Source organism: Ailuropoda melanoleuca, chromosome 12 (genome assembly GCF_002007445.2).
Source record: "Ailuropoda melanoleuca isolate Jingjing chromosome 12, ASM200744v2, whole genome shotgun sequence".
In the NCBI taxonomy this organism is placed as follows: Eukaryota; Metazoa; Chordata; class Mammalia; order Carnivora; family Ursidae; genus Ailuropoda; species Ailuropoda melanoleuca.
In genome coordinates this window covers 27,259,016-27,283,165 of record NC_048229.1, presented here as the reverse complement: position 1 = coordinate 27,283,165, position 24,150 = coordinate 27,259,016, and the positions used below count along the sequence as shown (strand labels likewise).

At 47.1% G+C, this 24,150-nt stretch overlaps 1 protein-coding gene, 1 long non-coding RNA gene and 1 pseudogene across 10 annotated transcripts in view; 1 reads left to right on the top strand and 2 right to left on the bottom strand.

The window, feature by feature from the left end:
- Nucleotides 1-24,150, top strand: part of LOC100466036 (T-cell-interacting, activating receptor on myeloid cells protein 1) — a 63,142-nt gene that overhangs the window by 16,885 nt on the left and 22,107 nt on the right. For 3 of the 7 annotated variants that reach the window (XR_004629091.1, XR_004629093.1, XR_004629090.1), the window contains exons 6-7: nucleotides 3,489-5,339; nucleotides 14,984-15,057. Coding sequence is in view for 1 of the 7 variants with exons in the window: in XM_019808706.2 (XP_019664265.2) it covers nucleotides 3,489-3,726 (238 nt within the window). In the remaining 6 variants the exon portion in view is untranslated. Of the gene's footprint in view, nucleotides 1-3,488; nucleotides 8,605-14,983; nucleotides 15,058-24,150 lie in introns of those variants that run through there. The other 4 variants (XR_002144377.2, XR_004629092.1, XR_004629094.1 and 1 more) reach the window with 4 other exon arrangements.
- LOC109490997 lies at nucleotides 14,344-18,241 on the bottom strand. 3 transcript variants are annotated; one of them, XR_004629098.1, is made up of 3 exons: nucleotides 17,970-18,241; nucleotides 14,919-15,144; nucleotides 14,344-14,710 (listed from the first exon to the last, which is right to left on the bottom strand). It is a non-coding gene; the product is annotated as an uncharacterized LOC109490997 (long non-coding RNA). The 3 variants fall into 3 exon arrangements; XR_004629099.1 differs by having other exon boundaries at nucleotides 14,344-14,707; XR_004629097.1 differs by lacking the exon at nucleotides 14,344-14,710 and having other exon boundaries at nucleotides 14,874-15,144.
- The window catches only part of LOC100466281, a 9,994-nt pseudogene continuing 4,579 nt past the window's right edge, over nucleotides 18,736-24,150 (bottom strand).

Below are 24,150 nucleotides of genomic sequence, written 5' to 3'. Positions count from 1 at the left end.
ACGCAACTAATGAAGCATCGAACTTTACATCGGAATCCGGGGATGTACTGTATGGTGACTAACATAACAATAAAATAAAAAAAAAAAAAAGAAAATCCTGAGGGAAGCCAGAGGAGACAGCACCTCCGCGAGAGAGGAACAGCTGTAAGAATGACATCTGACTTCCTGGAAACTGCGTGGGAGAGGAGAGTGGCGTGAAATATCGATGTGTGGAGAGAGAAAACCACCGACCTAACATCCTGGACCCTGAGAAATTATCCTCCAAAAGTGAAGATGTAAAGCCTTCCTCAGACAAACAGAAATGGAGGGACTTAGTGAGCCACGTTGCCTGATGGTCTCCAGGCGTCTGTGGGCTCAGGAACTTCCTGCTTCAGCAGAGCCAACGTGATAAATGCAATCACGAGGTCTGTCTTCTGGCAGTCATTGAGGAGTCACAGTCTCTCCTGGTGTCACCGTAAGCCTCATCTGAGTCAGGAAGGAAGGCTTAGGTAAGCTTTCTGGAAGAGAAAGAGGGTCAGCAATAATGGGGAGAAGCTCGGGGTCTCCCTCATCCCCGGTGTCCTCGAAGGTCTTTCCTCAGGACGTGTGAACCTAGGATAGCAGACGCACGTTTGCCCAACTGTGGGCCAAGTCTTGTCGAGGAATCAGGATTTCCCGTTCATTAATCCCTGATCAAACCAGTGTCCTCAGACTGCTCCTGCTGACCTCAAGCCCCTACGTGGGAAAGGAGACCACTTGATGTCCTCTCCTCTGGGAGGGGCGGATGGGTCAAGCCAGACTCTGGGACACTTCCTTCTGACCTGTAACCACGAGAAGGGCAGGTCTGGCTGGGGAACACGGGCGGGGGGCCTCTGTTCGGCAATATTTGCAGGTATGTTTCCCCGAGTCTTGCTGACTCAGGTTAACGAGGGGGACTTCAACCATTCTTCCTGAGTGATCCACGGACACCATGGACTTCGAGGTTAGCGGGATTCTTCCTTTGCTGAAAGTAAACTCTACATTCCTGACAGGAGTCCAGTATATCTCAGGGTCGCATTACTCTGGGCAGGTACCAAAAAGCTGGGCGAGGCGCTGAGGAAGGGCTTGGGGAGCGTCCCTGGAAAGAAGCAGAGCGTGGGGCTGGATCTGATGAGCTCACCAGTTCTCAGGGAGCCCTTCGATGAGCTGTCACCTCGCACCTGCCAGCATGGCGCTCGTTCAGAAAACAGGAGACGACAGGTGTCGGCGAGGATGAGGAGAACAGGGAGCCCTGTGCGCTGTTGGTGGGGATGTAAGTAGGGGCAGCCGCTGCGGAGAGCAGTACAGAGGATCCTCAGAAAACGAAAGAGATCTACCCTACGATCCAGCGACCCCACTTCTGCACATATAGCCGAGTGAAATGAAAACACTGTCTCGTAAAATGGGCTGCACCCGCATGTTCTCCACAGCATCATTTACAGCAGCCACATGTCCGCTGGCGAGTGAATGGATAAAGAAGATTCGGTGTGTGTCTGTGTATAATGGAATATTATCCACAGGAAGAAGGAAATACTGCCCCTTGTGTCAACATGGATGGATCCAGAAGTATTACACTAAGTGAGACAAGTTGGATGGGGAAAGACAAATACTGTATGATGTCATTTATGCGTGGAATCTAAAAAAAGGAAGAAAAGAAGGAAAGAAATTGTAGATACAGAGAACAGACTGATGGTTGGCAGAGTGAAGCGGGTGGAGGGGGTCAAAAGGTCCAAATCTTAGGTTATAAAGTTAGTCCTGGGGATGTAACGTGCAGCATGGGGACTGTAGTTAACAATAGTGTAGTGCTTGTTTGAAGGATGCTAAGAGACTAGATCTTAAAAGTTCTCATAACCAGAAAAAAACAACAAAAAATTGTTAACTGTGTGGTATGGGTGGTAACTACATTTATTGTGATCATTTCCCACTATATGCAAATTTTGACTCCTGTTGTGCACCTGAAACTAATAGGATGTTATATGACAATTATATCTTTAAAAAAGCGGGGTGCTTGGGTGGCCCAGTCAGATTTGGGTAAGTGTCTGCCTTTGGCCCAGGTCATGCATGATCTTGCGGTCCTGGGATCGAGCCCCATGTCGGGCTTCCTGTTCAGTGGGGAGTCTGCTTCTCCCTCTGCCCCCCGCCCCCCACTTATGCTCTCTCCCTCAAATAAATAAAATCTTAAAAAAAAAAAAAAAGGAGATAGGAGAAGCCTTTGTCCCTTGACGAGACCCTTCTAGCATCACAGCTACAGAACGAAGGTGAAGAGAATATCACCAAGAAACACTGATTGTTGGTCCCCCTGCTTCCTTGGCCAGCACACAGCCCTGCAAGAGAACCGTCCGTGTGATGTGAGCACCTGCCTGGAGCCCCGTCCTGAGGGGCCTCCCCGGGGGCTGCTGCTGAGCTCGGACCCTGGAGGTCAGGCCTCTGGGGCTTCTCGTTTCCGCACACTGGACTCGGTGCAGCTCTGCCCTCAGCTGCTGCCCCATGTCTCCCAGAAGCTCTCCTGTGCGGCTCACTCGTCCCACGGCCCCAGGACCTGTCCTGGTTCCGTAGATGTCCACAAGCCCTTTCGTTCACGTCCTCTGTCCAAACCACCCTTTTTAGGGTTTGCTGCTAAAGTCCGTGTTCTGGTTCCTAGATTCCCCACTCCCCAGGGAAGAAGGCAGGACCGGCCAGTGATTGGTGAGCCTGGGCTCGCCGTGTGGCCAGCTTAACTCCTGATGACGTCCAGACCCTGAGTGTGCCGGGGAGCCCCCAGACAGTCTCCTCTGCGATAAGAGTATCCCCGTAATGAAGGCTGCTTGGGGCCCTGGGTGGCATGAAGTAAGACGGAAATGACTTGGTCATAACATCTTAGAGTTTATAAAAGTCTGCACCTCATGCCACGGGAGACAGAAGATGTCATGACCTGTGAGCAGCTGGAAGGCAGGGACTCTGCGTTCTTCACCTCAGCATCCCGTGTCCGCACAGGCCCTGGCACGTAGTAGGACGTCAGTGAATGCACACTGACTGGCTGACGAAATGCCCATGTAAGCATGGCTCAGATTTTATAAGAATGGTGAGAAATGCAAACTCGTAGGGCTGCTTAAGTCATATCTTAATCCTCAAGGACCAGAGAATGACAGGCCTTTCCAGATAGATGCTGACTCCGTTTGTGAACCTGACTGATGCTGGGTCCTCTACTAAATGGTCATCTTTTTTGGAGATGCTGGCTGTCCATGCATCCCGTTATATTCTTGGCACAATCCAGAAGTCTCCACACAGTAGATGGTCAGTTCGTTCAAACGATGCAAACTTACACCGACTGCCCTCATTCCTCCCTCTAGCTGCCGGGATGACATCGTCATCACCCAGGTCCGTGTGGCTGCAAGCTGCAGCGTGCCCCTTCGTGGGAAGGAGCCAGTGAGGCAGCCTCAGCCTTCACTGCTAAAACGTTTCTGAGCCCATGTTTTCCATTATGTATTTTCATTCCTTATTTCTCTACGCAGGATGGAGCTCATCGTGTGGCACCCTAAAACAGATCTCAAGAGCAGACCGTGCTTCTCCCCTGTCCCACACAACACCGTCCCACACAACAGCTGCGTGTGTAGGATACTCCAACACTGGCTACACACTGGGCTCCCCAGGGGACTGTGGAAACTCCCAGCACAGATGGTGACATCAAGCAAGGTGGTGGGCTGTGGGGGCCCCAGTGCTCACGTCCCCCACAAAAACAAGAACAATTAAAAAACACAGCTACAAATGGATGGAAATAGCTCTGGGAAATCTCTGGACTGCAGCGGAAAAGCAGCAGAAATGCTGAGAGCTCAAAAAGCAGGTGTGGCCACGGAGAGATGCGAAGATAGCCTTTGACCTGCAGGCCTGCATCCCCCAGTCCAGAGCAGCTGGGCACCCGGGGGGAGACCCCTCGGAGGGGTTGCACCCCTCGGGGGAAGGGAGGGCAGAAGAATCCCAGCAAGCCTCATGGTGTTCACCCAACACTGGTCCCAGCTGCCAGTGGCCCACAGTCTCAGCCACTGGGGTTCGTGGGACTGGAGCTGTCGCTGCCGTGGGACCTGCCACCAGGAGCCCCAGCTGCTGCTGTGCCCTGTCATCCTAGGGCCTGTGCCGCTGCTTTGTCCCCCTCCTCCGAGGCCGGTGCCAGAGACCCAGACTGCTGCCCATGGGAGACCTGCACGCACCCACATGTCAGACGCTCCTGCATCTGCTTTCAGGGCAAAGGCTCCGCCACCGCCAGACCAGAAAGGCCGCGAGAGCCCACCACTCCCTCAGACGTGCCCATATCATGTATCGAAGCAGTGCCACCAGAAGCAGCAGGAAAAAGCCAGCAGACAACGTCAGGGAACGCGGTAATTTTCAGGAGCGGACTCCAAGCAGAGAACTCTAAGTTACCGGAGAAAGAATTTAAAATAGTGATTTTAAGGACGCTCCCCAGCATTCAAAAGAACACACGTTAGCAACTCTGGAACTCAGGAAAGCGAGGCATGGAGGAGAGACGTTGGGCAAGAAGCAAGACCCCTGGCCGGACAGAGCCTGGTCTCTGTGCATCCGAGCGCCGGGGCCTAGAGCCTTGTCCCTCCTGCCCCATCCCTGCAGACAGGCGGTGCCCCCAGGCAGACCCTTCCGCGCTGTAGTGACCCTGCTGGGCGGGCAGGGTGTGCGCCATTTCGGCTGTTGCCCTAACTCTGTGTAAAGGTGGAGGACACGCACCACACTTGGAGCAAAGTGAGCAGACAGGCAGTGAGAACGGGGCCTCCGTGCCCACTGTGAAGGCTTAGAGAAGGTGCAGGCTGCTCTTTGCCCAGAGCTGGTTGAGGATCAGAGTGGAGGAGGGATTGAGGAGTGAGAGTCTAGTTCATATCGGTTGAAAGAAGGTTCTCAGCATCGTGAAGCAGGTCTTACGGGATTCCCACAGGAACTTGGGGCCCTGGACCTGCCATCTCCTGCCTGAGGACCATGCAGGGTTCTGAAGCATCCAGACCTCTTCAGTTCCTGCCTCCTCAACAGCTGCCCTCCTCACCCCTGCAGACACTGCTGGGGGGACCCGGGACCCTCTACTGCCTCCCGAGTGGGGTATCCCTCTGAGGCTCGAGGGCTTCACCCAAGCGTGGTTGGAGGAGCGTGCTGGTGGGATACACACTTGACCAGCTGGCTTCTTACCTAACTGGGATCTCATGTCAGCTGTGCACGTCACCTACACAGTGATAAGAGAGACCATTCTCAGAAGTCTTATCTCACAAGGGGAGATAAGATAAGGCCTGGGAGCCTGATAACAGAGGCACACGTTCTGTCAAGGACAGAAGACAACAGGGACCTGCCGTCTTCACTGACCGATGATGGTGAGTTCTCCGTGAGCGATTTCCAGCAGAAATAGCACTGAGCCAGTGAGGGGAGGGATGATGGAAGGATTCATTCCCCCATGGAAGTAACCGTGATCTTCCCGTGCATACACAGGCTCTAATCGCTGGGATGGCCCTGCAGATGGTCCTGATTATCCTCACTGTATGATAAGGAAGTCAGGCCCCAGCTCCTTGTGATGTATTTCAAGTGCAGTCACCCGGCGTGAGCAGGAGCGCAGACTCCAGAACACACTCGGGGTTCACTCCTGTCCTGGAAACACAGGTGGGCGGCTTACGATGCAGACCCGCTCCACCTTCCCAGGACGGGGCTCTTGATCTAGTCTAGAGTACTGGAATCAGAGGGATGTGTGGAAGACAGAGCTAGGCCGTGGCGACCACGCCCACCCCCCTTGTGGACACCAGGCTTTCGTGGTGCCTACACACGGACATCCTGAGATGCACTTCCTCCCCGCACGTGTTTGAACCACTCCTGTGTCACCCCCTTAGATCCCCCACTCTACGGCTGTGCCCCCCCGAGGGTATTTACACTCTGATGACCCCATGCGCACATTCCTCGTAACACCCCACTATGACCGGGGCAGAAACAGCAGTGGTTTTGGACCCAGACATGCCTGCGTTGGGATGCTGACTTTTCTGCTCCTTGTCTGTGTGGCCGTGAGCAGGAACCCGCAGCTCTTTGTCTCAGGGTCCTCCTGTCTTCTGCGGCCCTGATTCCCTTCACAAAGGATACTTTGCCTTGCTCAGAGTGGTATTTCCCACAGCATGAGATAGGAACCATAGGTGCTCTGTGGGATGATTTTAGGGCATGCAGGGACCTAGCGTTCTGTAGTACTGATGACAGCATCAGAAAGTTACCTCAGTCGGGTTAAGCCCTTGAGATCACACCAAGGATAAAGGCTCAGTTTGGGATGGGCACCTCTTGTCTTGCGAATCACTCTTCTAACCAGAAGTGAGCCATCCTGAGCTCAGAACCTTGGCCAGCAACTGCTCAGGGCTAGAAATCCTGACATTCTCTTCCTGTCCCTTCTGCATACACTTACAGAAACCTTCTATTTTTAGTAAGTGAATCTAGATTACTGTTGAAAGTCTTGGCTGGAAGTGTCCATCCTCCAATAAATGCACTTAAATAAAAAACACCAAGTCGCTAAAAATAAAATGTGAAGTAAAGTAGAGGCAATGTAGGCGCAGAGCACAGTCATGGATATGGAATGTAAAATTTTAAACGTTGACATCATTTGTCAGAGGAAGCCTGTCTAAAGCCGCCAGCAGGGCCCTGACGCCTGTGAGCTGTGAATGAAGGCAAGCGGATGGTATTCCTTTCCAGCTTCGTTACCTTCCGTAGGTCTCTCAGTCCACCCGCATCTAGAATCCGAGTATACGCAGCCCAAGGAACTTACCAAAGCAGGGGAGGGAGAAGAACGTAGGGATCATACTGGCCCCACAGCCTGCTCTAGGGGCCCTGCTTCAGTGTTGCAAGCATGGGAGGGAGGGGAGCCCCCTTGGTGGCATCTCTGGCCAGCCTTCCCCTTCCTTCCTCTCCTGTGACCCGTGGGTTTCATGACTTACCCACATCCCTGTGGTGAGAACCAGGTGGTGTGCATGAACCGCCCCACCAGCAACCGCTTCTTTTGTCAAATCCTCCTCTGAACACACTCAGGCACAGGTCCCAATTCTAACTTAGAAAAGCCTGGGGGACCAGAGGATTCTCTTTGAGGAAACAGAGGCAGGTTGATAGTGGGAATGTTGCCGATTCCCTGATGCGTGGGAAAGATGCCGGACACCGGGATGAACTGAGGTTATTAGCACTGCTGGAGAAGTTTTTGATTGGCTGTAGTGAGACACTTCATCAACATCCTTACAAAGTCCGTGAAACACCGCCACCTGTCCGCCCAGACACACCCACAAGGGTCTTCCGTCATGGAAGGTTTTTATCTGCACAGTTATTGATGAAACAAAAATATTAGGCGAAAGAAGCTGGAAGAATGTGATTAGCCAATTTGACCTAGTTAATATTTTTGGAATCCTGCTACACCCAGCAATTACAGAACGTACATTATTTTCAAGGTCACATGGAGCATTTACCAAAATAGGTATGTGCACTGTTCCAAAGCGAGAAGGAAGGAAAGCAGAAGGAAGGGAGGGTTTGTGTGTCTCCGAGTGAGAGTTCTAGATCCTAGTTTAATATGTATTTAGGAGATTGGAGCCTGCGGTGCATACCTTGGATTTAACGGTGGTTTAAACATGTCTGTATATTCTTTTCTATTCGTCACATCAAAAGTTAGAGTCAACTTGAACGTGGGCCATGTTTTAGTGGCTTGTTTCTAATGACTGGAATGCAGGAAAGTGTGAAGGGAAGGGTGAACTCAGCTGGCCTGCCTTGCTTAAACACTGCGTGTTACTAAGAAAAGCCTGTCTTCTCCTCGGGGCTTACCTTGGCAGCTCCTGGGGGATGGGCTCTGAGGCTCGGGAATATGCTGCCCGGTGAGTGCAGCAGACAGTGTGGTGTCCCCTCTACCGTGCTGCACAGAATCTCTGTAGCTGATCCCATGCTCTGAGAGAAGGGGATTTTTTTAGGAAATCGTTAGGGAAAGTGAAGAAGCATTAAACATCCGTCTAACGAGACAAAATGGTGTGCCTCTTGCTAGGAGGTAGTGAGAACCCAAGATCATGTTTGTGAAGGTCCTGTTGAAGACGCACGGATATGTGAGGAGAAAGCAGACTAACCCAACTGAGCCCCGTTCTGCAAGGTCACTGGCCTGTAATCTCAGGTTCTGAAAATCAAGGGAAGAGCGTTCAGGAGTGAAGAAGATGGAACGTGGCCGCTAAGTTCAACATGAGACCCTGAGTTGGGTCATCTCGCTGCAAAAGGAGGTCGTGGGACGATCGGCAGAATTCGGATGGGCTCCGACCACGAGAAGGCAGCTGTGGATCGGTGTCCAGTCCTGACTCAGGTGTCCTGCGGTCGTAGGAGAGAACCCCTGTATTCCCAGGGATCACACATCAGAGTGGATGTGGGAGCCTCACTGTAACTCACTCTTGGTTGGTTTGCAAGTCAGAAGGCTTTCCTGCTATACTTGGAAACTGTGGGTTTGAAGTTGCTACACAGTGAAATATCTACAAAGTGCATCTTTCTTTAAAAAGATGTTGTTTAGGGGCGCCTGGGTGGCACAGCGGTTGGGCGTCTGCCTTCGGCTCAGGGCGTGATCCTGGCGTTATGGGATTGAGCCCCACATCAGGCTCTTCCGCTATGAGCCTGCTTCTTCCTTTCCCACTCCCCCTGCTTGTGTTCCCTCTCTCCCTGGCTGTCTCTATCTCTGTTGAATAAATAAATAAAATCTTAAAAAAAAAAAAGATGTTGTTTGTATGTTGTGAGTTTATTTTAATTTTTTTTTAAAGTAGGCTTCTGTGCCCAACATGGGGCTTGAGTTCATATCCCTGAGATGAAGAGTTACACTCTCTGCCAGCTGAGCCAGTCAGGCACCCTTGAGATTGTTTTAATCTTAATTTTCTGTGTTTTCTAATTTGATATGCACTCCTTTTAATTCAATTATATAGATGATATTTAGGTTTTCCTTAAGAACCAGTGGTGGAAACATTCCCTTTATGAATAGATTTTGTGAACTGCTCTAAGCTAAATAAATACCAAAGAAAGCTCCATGCGTTTTTTGTTTTTTGTAGTGCTCGGTAATTGAACATTGTTGCTCTGTAATAATTCTTAGTTCAGAAATTCACTAGTAAAGACTAGGGTTTTTAAGTCAAAAAGAGAATCAGGAATCAAACTTTGATATTGAAGAAGTTTTAAGAATTTCTTAATAAAATTATTTATTGTGGATTTTCCATATGCTTATTCTTAAGTTGTGTCTTATCTTTCTTATATGTTTTCTATAAATAGCAGATATGATAAAAACAGGAAAGACCAGCCAATAAATACCAAAAAACAAAAAGACTAGGTAAAATTCATGTCCTACTGTTTGGCCCTCTGACTACAAGAAGAATAAGAACTTTATTTCATGAAAAGAAATCTCTCTATTCTGCAGTGTACTTTTTTTTTTTTTTGAGAGAGCGAGAGTTGTGGGAGAGGCAGAGTGAGAGGGAGAAAATCTTAAGCAGACTCCATGCTGAGGGCAGAGCCCGATGTGGGGCTTGATCCCACACCCTGAGATCATGACCTGAGCCGAAATCAAGAGTCAGACACTTAACCAACTGAGCCATCCAGGTGCCCCTATAGTATACTTGTCATATGCTGGGCCTTTAAGCATTGTTTTCCATGATCTGATAAATAGGGTCAAGTAGAGAAGTAGTTAGAGCAATTCCAACTAAGGCTATACAAGCAGTTCAATAATGGGGGTAGACAAGCCAGCCATCTCCTATATGGGTTGATCTGTGGCCGCCAAAAAGATGTTGAACTCCTAACTTCCAGTACCTATGAATGTGGCTTTATTTGGAAATAGGGTCTTTGCAAATGTGCATTTGTTCAGATGAGGTCATGAGAGTGCGTCCTAATTCAGTATCACTGGTGTCCTTATAAAAAGAGAAGAGACACAGAGGGAGTAGACCAGGTGATGAGGGGCAGAGAGTGCAGTGATCACTCTGCAAGGCAAGCACGCCGGAGGTGTGGCAAGGCCAGGAGCTAAGAGAAAGGCAAGGACAGATCTCCACTAGAACCCTCGGAGAGAGCATGGCTTCCAAGTACCTTGATTTTATCCTTCTAGCCTCCAGATGCGAGAGAATAAACCTTTATTGTTGAGACCCAGCCTGTTCGTGGAACTGTTTACAGCAGCGTGAGGAAGTGAATACAGTCACTAGCACTGATGACATCATTCCGTACCAACACCCAGCAGGTGTTTGATTAACCAGAGAATTCCCGGTACTCTCAACACCCACCTCAGTCAGATCCTTCAGGTCTTAGGGATTGGGGTCCTTCTGCGTGCGTTAGTGCTTGAGGCCTGAATTCATACATCTGACCGTGTCTGGCACTGGTTTCCCGTGAGTGAGACCTTGTGTGTTGGAGAGGGGTGGTCTGCATTGAGGGGATCAGACAGCCTGTGAGTTTTTGAGATTGCGTTTTTTCACTTAGAAAGTGCCCTTGAGGGGCGCCTGGGTGGCACAGCGGTTAAGCGTCTGCCTTCGGCTCAGGGCGTGATCCCGGCGTTATAGGATCGAGCCCCACATCAGGCTCCTCTGCTATGAGCCTGCCTCTTCCTCTCCCACTCCCCCTGCTTGTGTTCCCTCTCTCGCTGGCTGTCTCTATCTCTGTTGAATAAATAAATAAAATCTTAAAAAAAAAAAAAAAGAAAGCGCCCTTGATACCCATCCAAATTGTCGTATGTCTCAGTCTCAGTAATTTGTTAGTTTTTATTCCTGAGCAGTAGCCTATGTGGGTTTATGAGTTTAACTATTCACCTGCAGAAAGACATTGTTGATGTTGCCTGGTTTGGGCTATTGCAAATAAAGCTGATACAAACACTATGTACAAGTTTTTTATGGATGTAAGATTCCATTTCTGTGGGATAAATGCCCAAGATCGAGATTTCTGGGTCATATGGTAAGTATACATTTAGTGTTATAAAAAAAAAAACCCAACAGCTACCAAACTAATTTGCAGAGTGGCTTTTATCATGTAAACTCCCAGAAGCTATGTATGAAAGATCCACTTCTCTGCATCCTTGCTGGATTTGCTATTGTCATTATTCTTAATTTAGATGTTCTTACTGATACGTTCCTCAAATAGTGGTCTAACTTGGCATTTTCCTAATGGCTAGTGATGTTGAAGACACATTTACGTGCTTCTTTCCCATCATGTAATCTCGTTGGGGGAAATGACTGTTGATGACTTTTGCCCACGCTCTAATTTCTTTTAAAGATTTTATTTTATTTATTTATTTTAAAGGTTTTATTTATTTATGCAACAGAGATAGAGACAGCCAGCGAGAGAGGGAACACAAGCAGGGGGAGTGGGAGAGGAAGAAGCAGGCTCATAGCGGAGGAGCCTGACGTGGGGGTCGATCCCATAACGCCAGGATCATGCCCTGAGCCGAAGGCAGACGCTCAGCCGCCGTGCCACCCAGGCGCCCCTAAAGATTTTATTTTTAAGTAATCTCTACACCCAATATGGGACTTGAACTCAACCCTGAGATCAAGAATCACATGCTCTACTAGAGAGTCTAATGCGAAGTGAAATAAGTCAGTCAGAGAAAGACAAATACCATATGATGTCACTCTGATGTGGAATTTAGGAAACAAAACAGATGAACATAGGGAAAGTGGGGGGAAAAAAGAGAGGGAGAAGCAAACCATAATAGACTCTTAATGATAGAGAACAAACTGAGGGTTGGTGGAGGGAAGTGGGTAGGGGGATAGGCTAGATAGGTGGCGGGTGTTAGGGAGGGCACTTGCTGTGATGGGCACTGGGTGTTGTATGTAAGTGATGAATCACTGAATTCTCCTGAAACCAATATTACATCGTATGTTAACTAACCAGAATTAATAATAAAATGAAATTTGGGGGAAAAATCCCATGCTCTACCAACTGAGCCAGCCAGGCGCCTCGCCATTCTTTAATTCTATTTTTTCCCAATATTTTTATTGTGGGAAAGTACACATAATGTAAAATTTACTGCCTTGGCCATTTTGAAGCGTACAGTTCAATGTATTAAGTACGTTCATGCTGTTGTACAACTACTACCACCACCTTCCATCCTCAGAGCTCTCTTCTTATAGAACTGAAACTCTTGTCTCCATTAAACAACTCCCCAATTAAAAAATTCTTTACTGTTGATATTTCAGAGTTCTTGATTTATTCTAGGTAAAAGACCTTTGTCAGATACAGGATTTGCAGATATTTCCTCCCAGACTGTAGCTTGTCTATGGATCCCCTTCTGAGTAATTCGAATAACTTAATGCGTTTTTCTGTTACGGGTCATGCTTTGGTGTCATGTCTAATAACACCTCACCAAGCCCTTGATCCTGATGATTTTCTGCTATGTTTTCGTTCAAAGGTTTTCTGATATTACATTTTTTTTTTAAAGATTTTATTTATTTATTCGACAGAGATAGAGACAGCCAGCGAGAGAGGGAACACAAGCAGGGGGAGTGGGAGAGGAAGAAGCAGGCTCATAGCGGAGGAGCCTGATGTGGGGCTCGAACCCATAATGCCGGGATCACGCCCTGAGCCGAAGGCAGACGCTTAACCGCTGTGCCACCCAGGCGCCCCTGATATTACATTTTAAATTCAAATCTTTAATCCACTTTCATTTCATTTTTATAAGGTGTGAGGTTTTAGCAAACCCGCAAACCATAGGAGGGAACTCCCTCCGATGTATAAAGGACATCTGTGAAAAACCTACAAGTAATAGCATATTTAATGATGAACAACTGAATGCTTTCACCGTAAGACCACACAGAAGGCAAGGATAGTCACCCTCACTAATTTATTACCTCGACAGGATTCTGGGTATTCTAGCTGGAGAAATTAGGCACACACACAAAAAAAACATATATATATATACACACACACACACACACACACACAGATTAGAAGTGGAAGAAGTAAAACTCTATAGTCACAGAGAATATTATGGACTATGTAAAAATTTCTAAGGAATCTACAGAAAGTTATATGGAATAATGTCTGAGCTTGGCAAGGTAGCAGGTTGTCTCAGTATTGTTTATATCACGTCAACAAACATGAAAAACCTAAGGATAAAATTTAGTTGACATGTGCCAGACCTGTCTGGTGAAAAAGGCAAAACAGTGATGAGAGAAATAAGAGAAGTTGAAATAAAGATACCTATGCCCCTGGATCAGAACACTGAGTATTACTAAGATATCCATTCTCTCTGAGTTGGTACATAGTGTAAACACAAGCCCAGTCAGGATCCCAGTAGCCTTTGGTAGAAATTGACAAGTTGATTCTAAAATGTATATGGAAATGTAAAAGATGTAGAATTGCCAGAATAATTTAAAAATCTGATAAACCAACAGCCTCTGTCTGATAAACCAACAGCCTCTGTTTTCAAGACAAAAAAACTACAATAACCAGTACAGTGTGGTATAGGCAAAAGTATAGAAAAATAGATCAATGGAACAACAGAGTTCAGAAATCAACTCATTAATCTATAGTAAACTGGTTTTTTTTTTTTTTTAAGATTTTCTTTATTTATTTGACAGAGACAGGGACAGCCAGTGAGAGACGGAACACAGGCAGGGGGAGTGGGAGAGGAAGAAGCAGGCCCATAGCGGAGGAGCCCGACGTGGGGCTCGATCCCATGATGCCGGGACCACGCCCCGAGCCGAAGGCAGGCGCTTAACCGCTGTGCCACCCAGGCGCCCCAGTAAACTGGTTTTTAAACAAAAATGCCAAAGTGATTTTGTGGAAAAGAATAACCCTTTCAAGAGATGGTACAGGAACAATTGGGCTAATCTGTATATTAAAACAATGTACCTTGACACTTACCTGACACCATCTCTAAAAATTTTGAAAAGATAATAGACCCAAATGTAAGGGGTAATACTATCCTACTTAGAGAAGAAAACAAGGATTCATAATCTATGTGTGGCAGAGATTTCCTAGACAGAATACAAAACTCTAGGTGTAAAAGAAAAATTTTATGATTTATAGGCTTCATGAAAATTCAAAACTTTGGCTTTTGAAAAGATGCAAAATTTCATTTAAAAGTGCAGAGAGGAGGGGCGCCTGGGTGGCACAGCGGTTAAGCGTCTGCCTTCGGCTCAGGGCGTGATCCCGGCGTTATGGGTTCGAGCCCCACATCAGGCTCCTCTGCTATGAGCCTGCTTCTTCCTCTCCCACTCCCCCTGCTTGTGTTCCCTCTCTCACTAGCTGTCTCTATCTCTGTCAAATAAATAAAAAATCTTTAAAAAAAAAAAAAAGTGCAGAGAGGGGACACCTGGGTGGCTCAGTCGGTTAAGTGTCTGCCTTCGGCTCAGGTCATGGTCCCAGGGTCCTGGGATCGAGTCCTGCATCGGGCTCCTTGCTCACCAGGGAGCCTGCTTCTCCCTCTGCCTGCCGCTCCCCCTGCTTGTGTGCTCGTGTGCGCTCTCGCTCGCTCGCTCTTGCTGTGTCTCTGGCAAATAAATAAAAAGTGCAGAGAGGAGTAACAGACTGAGGTAAATATTTGCAATACAGTCTATTAATAATGGACTTGTGCCCAGATTATATACCTACAGCTCAATATCAAGAAGATTAACAACCCAATTTAAAAATGGACGGAGTTGGAGTGCCTAGGTGGCTCAGTCGGTTAAGTGTCTGACTCTTGATTGCAGCTCAGGTCTTGATCTCAGGGTCATGAGTTCAAACCCCACACTGGGTTCCATGCTGGGCCTGGAGCCTACTTAAAAAAAAAAAAAAGGCAAAATCCTTAATCAGATACTTCATTAGGAATATATACATATATCCAGTAGTACATGAGAAGACGCTCAACGACATTAGCTGTCAGGAAAATGTACAGTAAAGCCACATTGACCAAATCAATAATGATCCCAGAAACAGATCTATATACTTATGGAAGTTTGCTTTATGACAGAAATGGTACATCATACCAGTAGGGAAAAGATGTTCTGTGTTGCATAAATTAATATTCTGTTGGCTTAATCTTTATGCCCAGGCCTGTCCTCTGCCCCAGGTGAGGAGTACAGAAGAGGAAACCATCATCTTGTCCTGGAGTGGCTCTCAGCAGAGGTGAGAATGCACGTTCCCCTGAAACTGTTCAGGTTCAGTGGATATAACTCGATCAACACCCATCTTTCCCCTGGGCAGCTGTAGGGCCTGTAGGCGGAGAAGGACAGAGAGATCAGGGGAGGGAGGAAGAGAAAGAATATTATTTCTCCTGGCCTCCAAACACAAGCTCTCCACTAGGGGAACACCCCACTCCCCATCGTCTATATCTAGGGATTTCTGAGAAAGTGCAATAGTACTTGCTTTTTTTCTTCTTCCACATTTACTGTGGGTTTTAGCTGGTGTTTAACAGCGAGGGAAAATAGCTGCTGAGTGTTTCTGTAATCAGGACAGTCACACATGGTAAAGAAATATCCCACCTAAAGACCATTGGCCCTCCTGCTGAAAAACAGGGTATCTCCGTGATACATTTTCGTACTTAAAGGACCCTGTATCACTATAAAAGCCCATGAAAAGTATAAGTCCTCAGGTTCTTTCTGTGGATCCTCATGGAAACTCCTTCTGGCTATGCCATGCTTCAGCCAGCAAAATCCTGTCGATAATCAGAAACATGGCAGCAAGACCCAGTCGGATGAGGTTAACTGTGGTGTGATCCCCCAGTGTGGTACCTGGGAAAACTGAGAGAGACAAGAGGTCGTCACTGGTATCCCTTCTTCTCAAATGAATCTACCAAATGTGACTCTCACACACCCACTTGTGTTTCCTGGCCAGGGGTCACCTACTTGAAGAAGTTTGGTTCACTGACAACAATACAGGATTTCAAGAGGGCTGTAGTGGTCCATCTTTTGTCTTCTTTCCTTTATATTCTCTCTGCCTCATCTCTCTTTCCTCATTGATTTGCTCTTTATCTCATTTCTACCCTCCCACATTGCCTTTCTCCCTCCGTATATTAGGAATTAGTCTTAGGAGCACACAAAAGACTTAGAGCACTTTTATTGGTGTCCAAGGGCTGCTGTAATGAAGGGCCAGAGACTGGGTGGCTTAAAATAACAGAAACGTATTATCTCACGGTCTGGAGGTTAGAAGTCTGAAGTCAGGGTGTGGACAGGGCATTACTTTCTCCAAAGACTCTAGGGAAAGATCCTTCTCTTCCTTCTGTCTTTGCATCTTGCAGCTTCTGGAAGCTCCAAGCATTCTTTGACTTGTGACAGCATCACTCCAGTCTCTGCCTCTGTTTTCACATGGCTGTCTTTTCTGTGTGTCTCTGTGTCTTTACTCTTCATCTTTTACAGACATCAGTCATAAGACCAGAGTCTTCCCTAATCCAGTATGACTTCATGTGAATGATTATCTGCAAAGACCAAGTAATGCTCTTTCCAAAGAAGATCACATTCACACGTACCAGAAGTTAGGAAGACTCAAACATACCCTTTTGCAGGACAAAAATCAACCCATTATAGCACCAACAGAGTGCTGAAATCTAGTAGCTGGCCCAGTATCCTCCTCAGAGCACAAAACTTAATTTCATACAGAAAGTGAGCTCAGGAATTTTGGAATTCAGCACCTAAGCGTCTGGGTTATGGTGCATTTCAGCTGCACCCAAGGAGAGCTTGCGATTCCTAATGGTTCCTAATGAGAAGCCTGTGCATGTGTCATCCTCTCAATAGAGCCGGGCATGGCTATTGCATATAAACAGGGAATGTCTCACCTCATGCATCCCAGTTACTGCAGAGTCCATCTCTAAATTCAGCAGTAACAATATTCCCTGGAGCAAGGTCCATGGAGAGAAATTTGTAATGATGCCACCATATTTAGAAAGCCCCTTCCACCTCACATTACTGACCCTACAGACCTTTATTTATAATTATAAGACATTCATTGACTATGGAAGAATCAGTAAGACAAAAAGTAATAAACCAAGAAATTAGTGTGTAGCACCCGTGGAAGCAGAATTATAATAAGACACAAAAGATAATTTTTTTTATTTTTAAAGATTTTATTTATATATTTGAGAGAGAGCGAGAGAAAGCATGAGCTGGGGGAGGGGCAGATGGAGAGGGAGAGGCAGACTCCCTGCTGAGCAGAGAGCCCAATGTTGGTCTCAATCCTAGGACCCTGGGATCATGACCTGAGCCAAAGGCAGTCGCTTAACTGACTGAGCCACCTAGGCACCCTGAAACAAAAGATAATTTTAGAAGGGAACTACTGGTATGAGCCAGGAGACATGAGTATGTACTGCATCCATGACACAAAAGCAGTCTGCTGGGGAAACACCACATTTGGAGAACATGACAGAATCATCGAGAATGAAATCACTAACACCAAGATAAACCAAAATTGTAATAGCTGCAGACATTAGTAGAAGGAATTCTGCTGGTAATTAGCTTGATAATTTTAAAGAATGACATGAGAAATCATCCAAGAATGCAAAATAAAAAAGGCAAAGAAATGGAAATTACAGAAGACTTAAAAAGAACATAATGGATGTGATGGAGAAATGAGACTCAGAGACTAACAGAACACTCTCTGATTAAAAAAAAAAAATCTGGGGCTCCTGGGTGGCTCAGTCCCTTAAGCCTCTGTGTTCGGGGGCACCTGGGTAGCGTAGTCGTTAAGCATCTGCCTTCGGCTCAGGGCGTGATCCCGGCGGTCTGGGATTTAGTCCCACGTCGGGCTCCTCCGCTGGGAGCCTGCTTCTTCCTCTCCCACTCCCCTGCTGTGTTCCCTCTCTCACTGGCTGTCTCTCTGTCACATAAATAAATAAAATCTTAAAAAAAAAAAGCCTCTGTGTTCGGCTCAGGTCATGATCCCAGGGTCTTGGGATCCAGCCCCCCATCGGGCTCCCTGCTCACCAGGCAGCCTGCTTTTCCCTCTGCCTCTGCTGCTCCCGCTGCTTGTGTGCTCCCTCTCTCTCTGTCAAATAAATAAATACAAATCTTAAAATAAATCTCTCTTAACATCATGTAAAACCTTACCTGTTACGAAGTTTTCGAGGCGGTTACTGGGATGTGAGGCCAAGGAGCCTTTGTCTGGTAGCAGATACAGCTGTAGTTTCCAGTGTCATTGCCTGTCACATTCCGAAGGGAGAAGTCTGTCCATTTTCCTTCAGGTCTCTGGTGCTGTACACGCTTTCTCGTACTTGTTTTCAGGAGAACAAACATTACATCTTCAAGTGTATTGTCTGGCCTGTGGTACCGCAGAGCCACATTTCTTACCGGGGTCACCTTATGCCTTCTGAGGTCCTGGAGAGAAGGCTTGCACAAACTTCCTGTAAGGGAAGGTCACTTCCTGTAAGAGAAGAGTGCTTCTGGTAATGGAAGTTCACTTCCGGTAGTGGAAGGTCACCTCCGGTAGCAGGTCACTTCCTGTAACAGAATGTCAGAGGTATCCTGGTTTCTCTCCTTCCCTTGGCCTTCTGGGAGGGAGCTCTCACATGGGAGAAAAGACAGGATGTCCATGATCTTGGCCTTCTGTCAATGCCAAGGCAGGGATATTACTCCCACCAAGGTGTGGATTCAACCAGCTGACTCTGGGTTATTCTATTTTTCTCAGTCGGGGGCATGGAGGATGAGAACTCCTTATCTCCCAGTCTTGTTAGTTCTGCCGCATTTTCTGTGCCAAGGAAGACTGTGTTTGAGGCCAAAGTCATCCTAAAGCACCCCCACCTCACCTGTAACCACCAGTAGAGCGGTATCACTGGCTGGAGAGCTTCTGAAAGGGGCCTTTACCATGGAGTATTTGCAGGTGTACTCTCCAGCGTCGCTGTGACTCAGGTTAAAGAGGTAGATTTTAGCCTGGATCCCTGTAGAACTGGCCAGCTGCATGGGATCCAAGAGAGGCTTTCCTTCCTTTCTGAAAACAAATTTGACTTTTCTGGTAAGAGTTGAGCACGTCAGAATCACATTACTCTTGGGAGATACCACCCAACTGGGGAAGGCACTGAGAGAAGGCTTGGGAGGTGACCCTGGAAAGGAGTAGAGCTCAGGTCAGATGACGCATTCACATTACTTTCCATTTAGAGAAGGAGAAGGAAAAGATAGGGAATTTCAGATGAGAAACAAGTAGCTTTTAAATAAGAAGAAAAAACACTCACCATCTGTTGTGTCTGGCTAACACACAGCCCTGTAAAGGAATCATCCATGAGATATAAGCCATTATTGAGGGAGAAGATCCTTGGTCACTTTATGCCAGGTGGCCTTAGGTAATGGCAGGAGTTGGCTAGAGTCAGACGCAGTCACCAGGCTTCCCCATGGTTACTGCCTCCTCTCTCAGGTGGAGCATTTTAGAACATGTAACACAGGCTGTAGAAGAAACGACTAGATTAAATGCAGTTTGGGATAGAGGATGGTAATAGTATGGTTTGTGGAGTATCTGTGTGGAGTGGATACTTTTGCCTGAGTGCTAACATCTCCTAGAAATGATATCATGCCTGTACATGAATATTATTGTAATAAGGATAGTACGATAACAAGGAGGAGTAGGAGTTTAGTTAGGCGTGTGTTTCTAAGAACAGAAATTTCCTTCCTTTCTCCTGTGTGGAGGAACAGTTTGATGTTTCAGGGGGAAAGTAAGACGTTGTTAGGACTTCTAGGTGCAAACACATGCATACATCACAAAAACTAAATCTGCGGTCTGAGAAAATGGAAGGTAGTGGACGTGTGTCAAGATGTGTGAGGGAATTGCAAAGTCAGAGGACCCCAGGAGTTGGAGGAAAGACAAGTGTGGAGACAGCAGAGGCCTGTGGACACCTGAATCCACTTGGAAGCTGCACATGGGAAGCAGCATTGACCCCCACCTCTGGACGGAGCCTGGTCCCTGTGTATCAAAGCCCTGCGGGCCTGGACTTTTGTCCCTCCTGCCCAGCCCTTGCAGAATGGGAGGGAGTCCCAGGACAGACCTTCCCCATCGTAACGGACCACAGTGCACGAGCAGGATACGTGCCACTTCAGATGTTGCTGAAAGTAGGAAGAAGGTAGAAGAGCTGCATCAAACAACCTCACGTAACTGCAGAGTTAGTGATGAGATGGGATTTCCTAAGGGGGCAGGCGTGAGGTCCTAGGGTCAAAGACTTTAAGCTGTCCGTAGCTGTTGGAAAATCAGAGCAAAGGGAGGAATTCTGGTGTGAGAACCCAGCTTAACCTATACATTAAACTTGGTTAAGAAAAAATATCATCGTAAAGCACAATGAAGTAATTTTAGGTGAATTCCTACTAAAACTCAGTGCCCTCAGTGGGCCATCTCCCAGCTAAAGACCACGCAGGTTCTGAAACATCCGGACCTCTTCAGTTCCTGCCTGCTCAACAGCCGCCCTCCTCACCCCTGCAGACACTGCTGGGGGGACCCGGGACCCTCTACTGCCTCCCGAGTGGGGTATCCCTCTGAGGCTCGAGGGCTTCACCCAGCGTGGTTGGAGGAGCGTGCTGGTGGGATACACACTTGACCAGCTGGCTTCTTACCTAACTGGGATCTCATGTCAGCTGTGCACGTCACCTACACAGTGATAAGAGAGACCATTCTCAGAAGTCTTATCTCACAAGGGGAGATAAGATAAGGCCTGGGAGCCTGATAACAGAGGCACACGTTCTGTCAAGGACAGAAGACAACAGGGACCTGCCGTCTTCACTGACCGATGATGGTGAGTTCTCCGTGAGCGATTTCCAGCAGAAATAGCACTGAGCCAGTGAGGGGAGGGATGATGGAAGGATTCATTCCCCCATGGAAGTAACCGTGATCTTCCCGTGCATACACAGGCTCTAATCGCTGGGATGGCCCTGCAGATGGTCCTGATTATCCTCACTGTATGATAAGGAAGTCAGGCCCCAGCTCCTTGTGATGTATTTCAAGTGCAGTCACCCGGCGTGTGCAGGAGCGCAGACTCCAGAACACACACGGGGTTCACTCCTGTCCTGGAAACACAGAAGGCCTAAGAATGGAATCCTTTTCATTTTCCTAAGGTGGGGGTCTGACATAAAGAGAACCCTCTAGACTGTTCTAGAGTCTAGGGATCAGAGAAATGTGGTAAGAACTCAGATCTAGTCATGGTGCCCCAAAACAAGCCGAGAACCACACGCTGTCCTTGTCTGAGGAAACTAGGGTTTTTGGCACCTGCAAACAGACATCCTGAGCTGTACCCCGTTACATACCCAGGAAATTTTAAAACAACTTAATCGAGTTGTAATTCACATACAATATAATTCGCCCATTTACTGTGTACAATTTATTGGCTTTCCTATATTCGCAGATATGTGCAAACTTCATACAGTCAAATTTAAAACACCTTCATGGCTTTAAAATGACACCCCATTACTCTTCAGTTTTTGTTGCATTTCCCCACCTCCACCATCTCCAGCCCTAAACAACCACTAACCTACTTTCTCTGTGGGTTTCCCTATTCTGAATGGAATTGTCTAGCGTGTGGTCTTTTGTGACTGGTGTTTCACTTACCATGATGAGCTACTCTTCTTTCACGTCTTTAGAATTTCCCCTACTTGGCATTTGTTCAGTCATCCCAAGGACATTTCTGTTTTGAAGACACCATACTTGTATACATCTTAATTTCCTGTTATAACACAGGGGAAACAGTCATGACTTTAGAGGGAGACGAGCTGGGCTTGCATTTTGACCGTTCTGCTCATTCTCTGGCCCTGAGCAGGAACCCTCACCTGCTGGTCTCAGGGCCCTCATTTAACCCTGTGGGCCTAATTCCCACCACGCAGGACTGTTTGCAAGCGTCAGAGTGGTAGTTCCCACAGGTGGAATATGAACCACAGGTGCTCAAGGAGATGATTGCAACAACAGAGTGACACGGTATCCTATAGCTTTGATCCCAGCATCAGAAAGTTACTACCCTTTCAATCAACCCCTTCTGATTACATCAAGGAGAGAAGATCCATTTACGGCAGACATTAGAACAACTTTATCTCTGGCTCATCACCCTTTATAGCTAGGAAGTAGTTGGCCATGGGCTCAGAAACCTGACAACAGCATAAGGCTAAAATGCTCTAACGTTTTCTGCCTTTCCATGGTATTATATATTTATATTCTCCTTAATCAGGTAGGTGACACTGCATTATTAAACTATTGCTAAGTAGTTTCCGTTTTCAAATAAATAGCATATTATTTAAAGAAAAAATGTTGACTCACTGTCAGTAAATTATCAAGTAACGGTGGTGTAGGCTTAGCATACCATCGTGAATGTGGAGTGTACATATTTGAATATTGGAGAAAACCTGAGTGGTGGATGGGTGTATAGCCTTCAGCATGGGTCCCGACGTGTGAAGCAATCGTTAAAAACAAGCCGACGTTATTTCTTTTGTATTCTTCATACCTCTTAATCTGTCAGTCCACCCTCACCTTGAATTCCAACACACCATCCCCAGGAACTTAACCAAAGCAGAGGAGGGAAAGGAGTTCCAGGGTCATACTGGCCCTGCAGCCTGCTCTAAGGGCCCTTCTTCTGCAACCACGGGACGGAGGGAAGCTCAGTGGGGGCGGTGACCTCTTTCCTCCAACCTTTCCCTTCCTTCCTCTCGCATGACCCACGGTTTTTGTGTCACGCCCACATTCAGGAAATGAAAACCAGGTAATGTGACATAAAACATTCTGAAAATGACAGAATTTTAAATATGGAGAACAAGCCAGTGGTTGTGGTGGTGGGGAGAGAGGTTGGGTGTGACAGGAAGGGACACTGTGAGGAACATCTTTATGGTGATAGACTACCTCAGCATGTGGATTGTGCCAGTGGCCAGATGAATGTGAACGTGATAAAACGAGGTAGAACTCTACGCACTCTACTTGGGTCAGCTTTCTGGTTTTGATACTGTGTGGACATTTCATGCAACCATTGGAGAAGCTGGGTGCAGGGTACAAGTGTCTGTACTGAGTTCGCGACTTCCTGTGAATCGAATGACTTCAAAATAAAAATAGTATCTGACTGAAGAGGAAGCACAGTCTAAAGTAGACGTGGGCAGTCACACGTTACGGAGCGGGAACATCACGAAGGCTCTTCCATGCATGGCCAAAGCACAGACTGTAGCAAAAAGTGGTTATAGAAGGGACAGAAAAATTCTCCTGTTCCCTGAGCCTACCAGAGTGTCCACACTGAGAAAGCCTGCCACAAGATATGCAGCTCAGGAGAAGCTCCTGTCTGCCTCCAGCACCCTGAGGCAAGACTCATCTACCATCTGATGAAAGCCTGTGTAACAAGGAAGCAAATGAAATGAAGAATTAACATCGGCAAGAACCGTCTCTACTCCGATCAGACCGGGGTTTTTGTAAGCATATCTCCCGGGTTATAAGAGAGGAGAAAACAGTTCTAAAATAAGAGTGAGTATTTGTGAAAAAGAACAAGGTTATTAACAAACAACAGATCTTGAAAATCAAAATACTGAGGATAACCTTCTACACCCGCACCAAAGTTGAGGACACACTGGGTGCGCTTGATGCTATGGAACGGAGAGGAAGTCTCCCCAAATTAGGTAAAATGTTGGGACTATGTGAAATAAAATTTAAAAGACATGTGTGATAAAACGGAACTTTAAATGCTTGACTAATTGCTGGTCCAGAAGCACAAAATAGAGAATGGAGAGAAGTCAATAATAAATATGCAGAAAGCTGTGTTTTCCCCGCTTTTCAGTGGAATAACGGTTCCTACGGAAGTGACTACACAGGTTACCCAGACAGACTCTGAAGCTTTAAGTATTTTATCAAGTCATTCACATTTATTAGGTGTGTCTTTATGCTCCAGCCTGTCCTCTGCCCCAGGTAAAGCTACAGCGGGAGGGAAGCCATCTCTTGTCCTCGAGTGGTTCTTCATAGAGCTAAGAATGCAGGTTCCACGGGACTGTTAAGAATCAGCAGGGCTCTCCACCAACACTAATCCTTCCCTGGGCAGCCAAGGGCATGGGTAGTACAGACCTAAGGTAAGGAGAAGAAGGGCGAGGAAGAATACTATGTCCTTGGCCTCCAAACACAGGCTCTCCACCAGGGGACCTACCCCACTCCCATCCTCCATGTCCAGGGGTGTTGGCAAAAGTACAGTAATGCTTGCTATCTTCTTCCAAAATGATTGGGACTTCACCTGCTTTTTGATGGGAAAGAGAAACGGTGCTAAATGTTCCCACAATGAACAGGACAGTCCCATATGGTGAAATATCC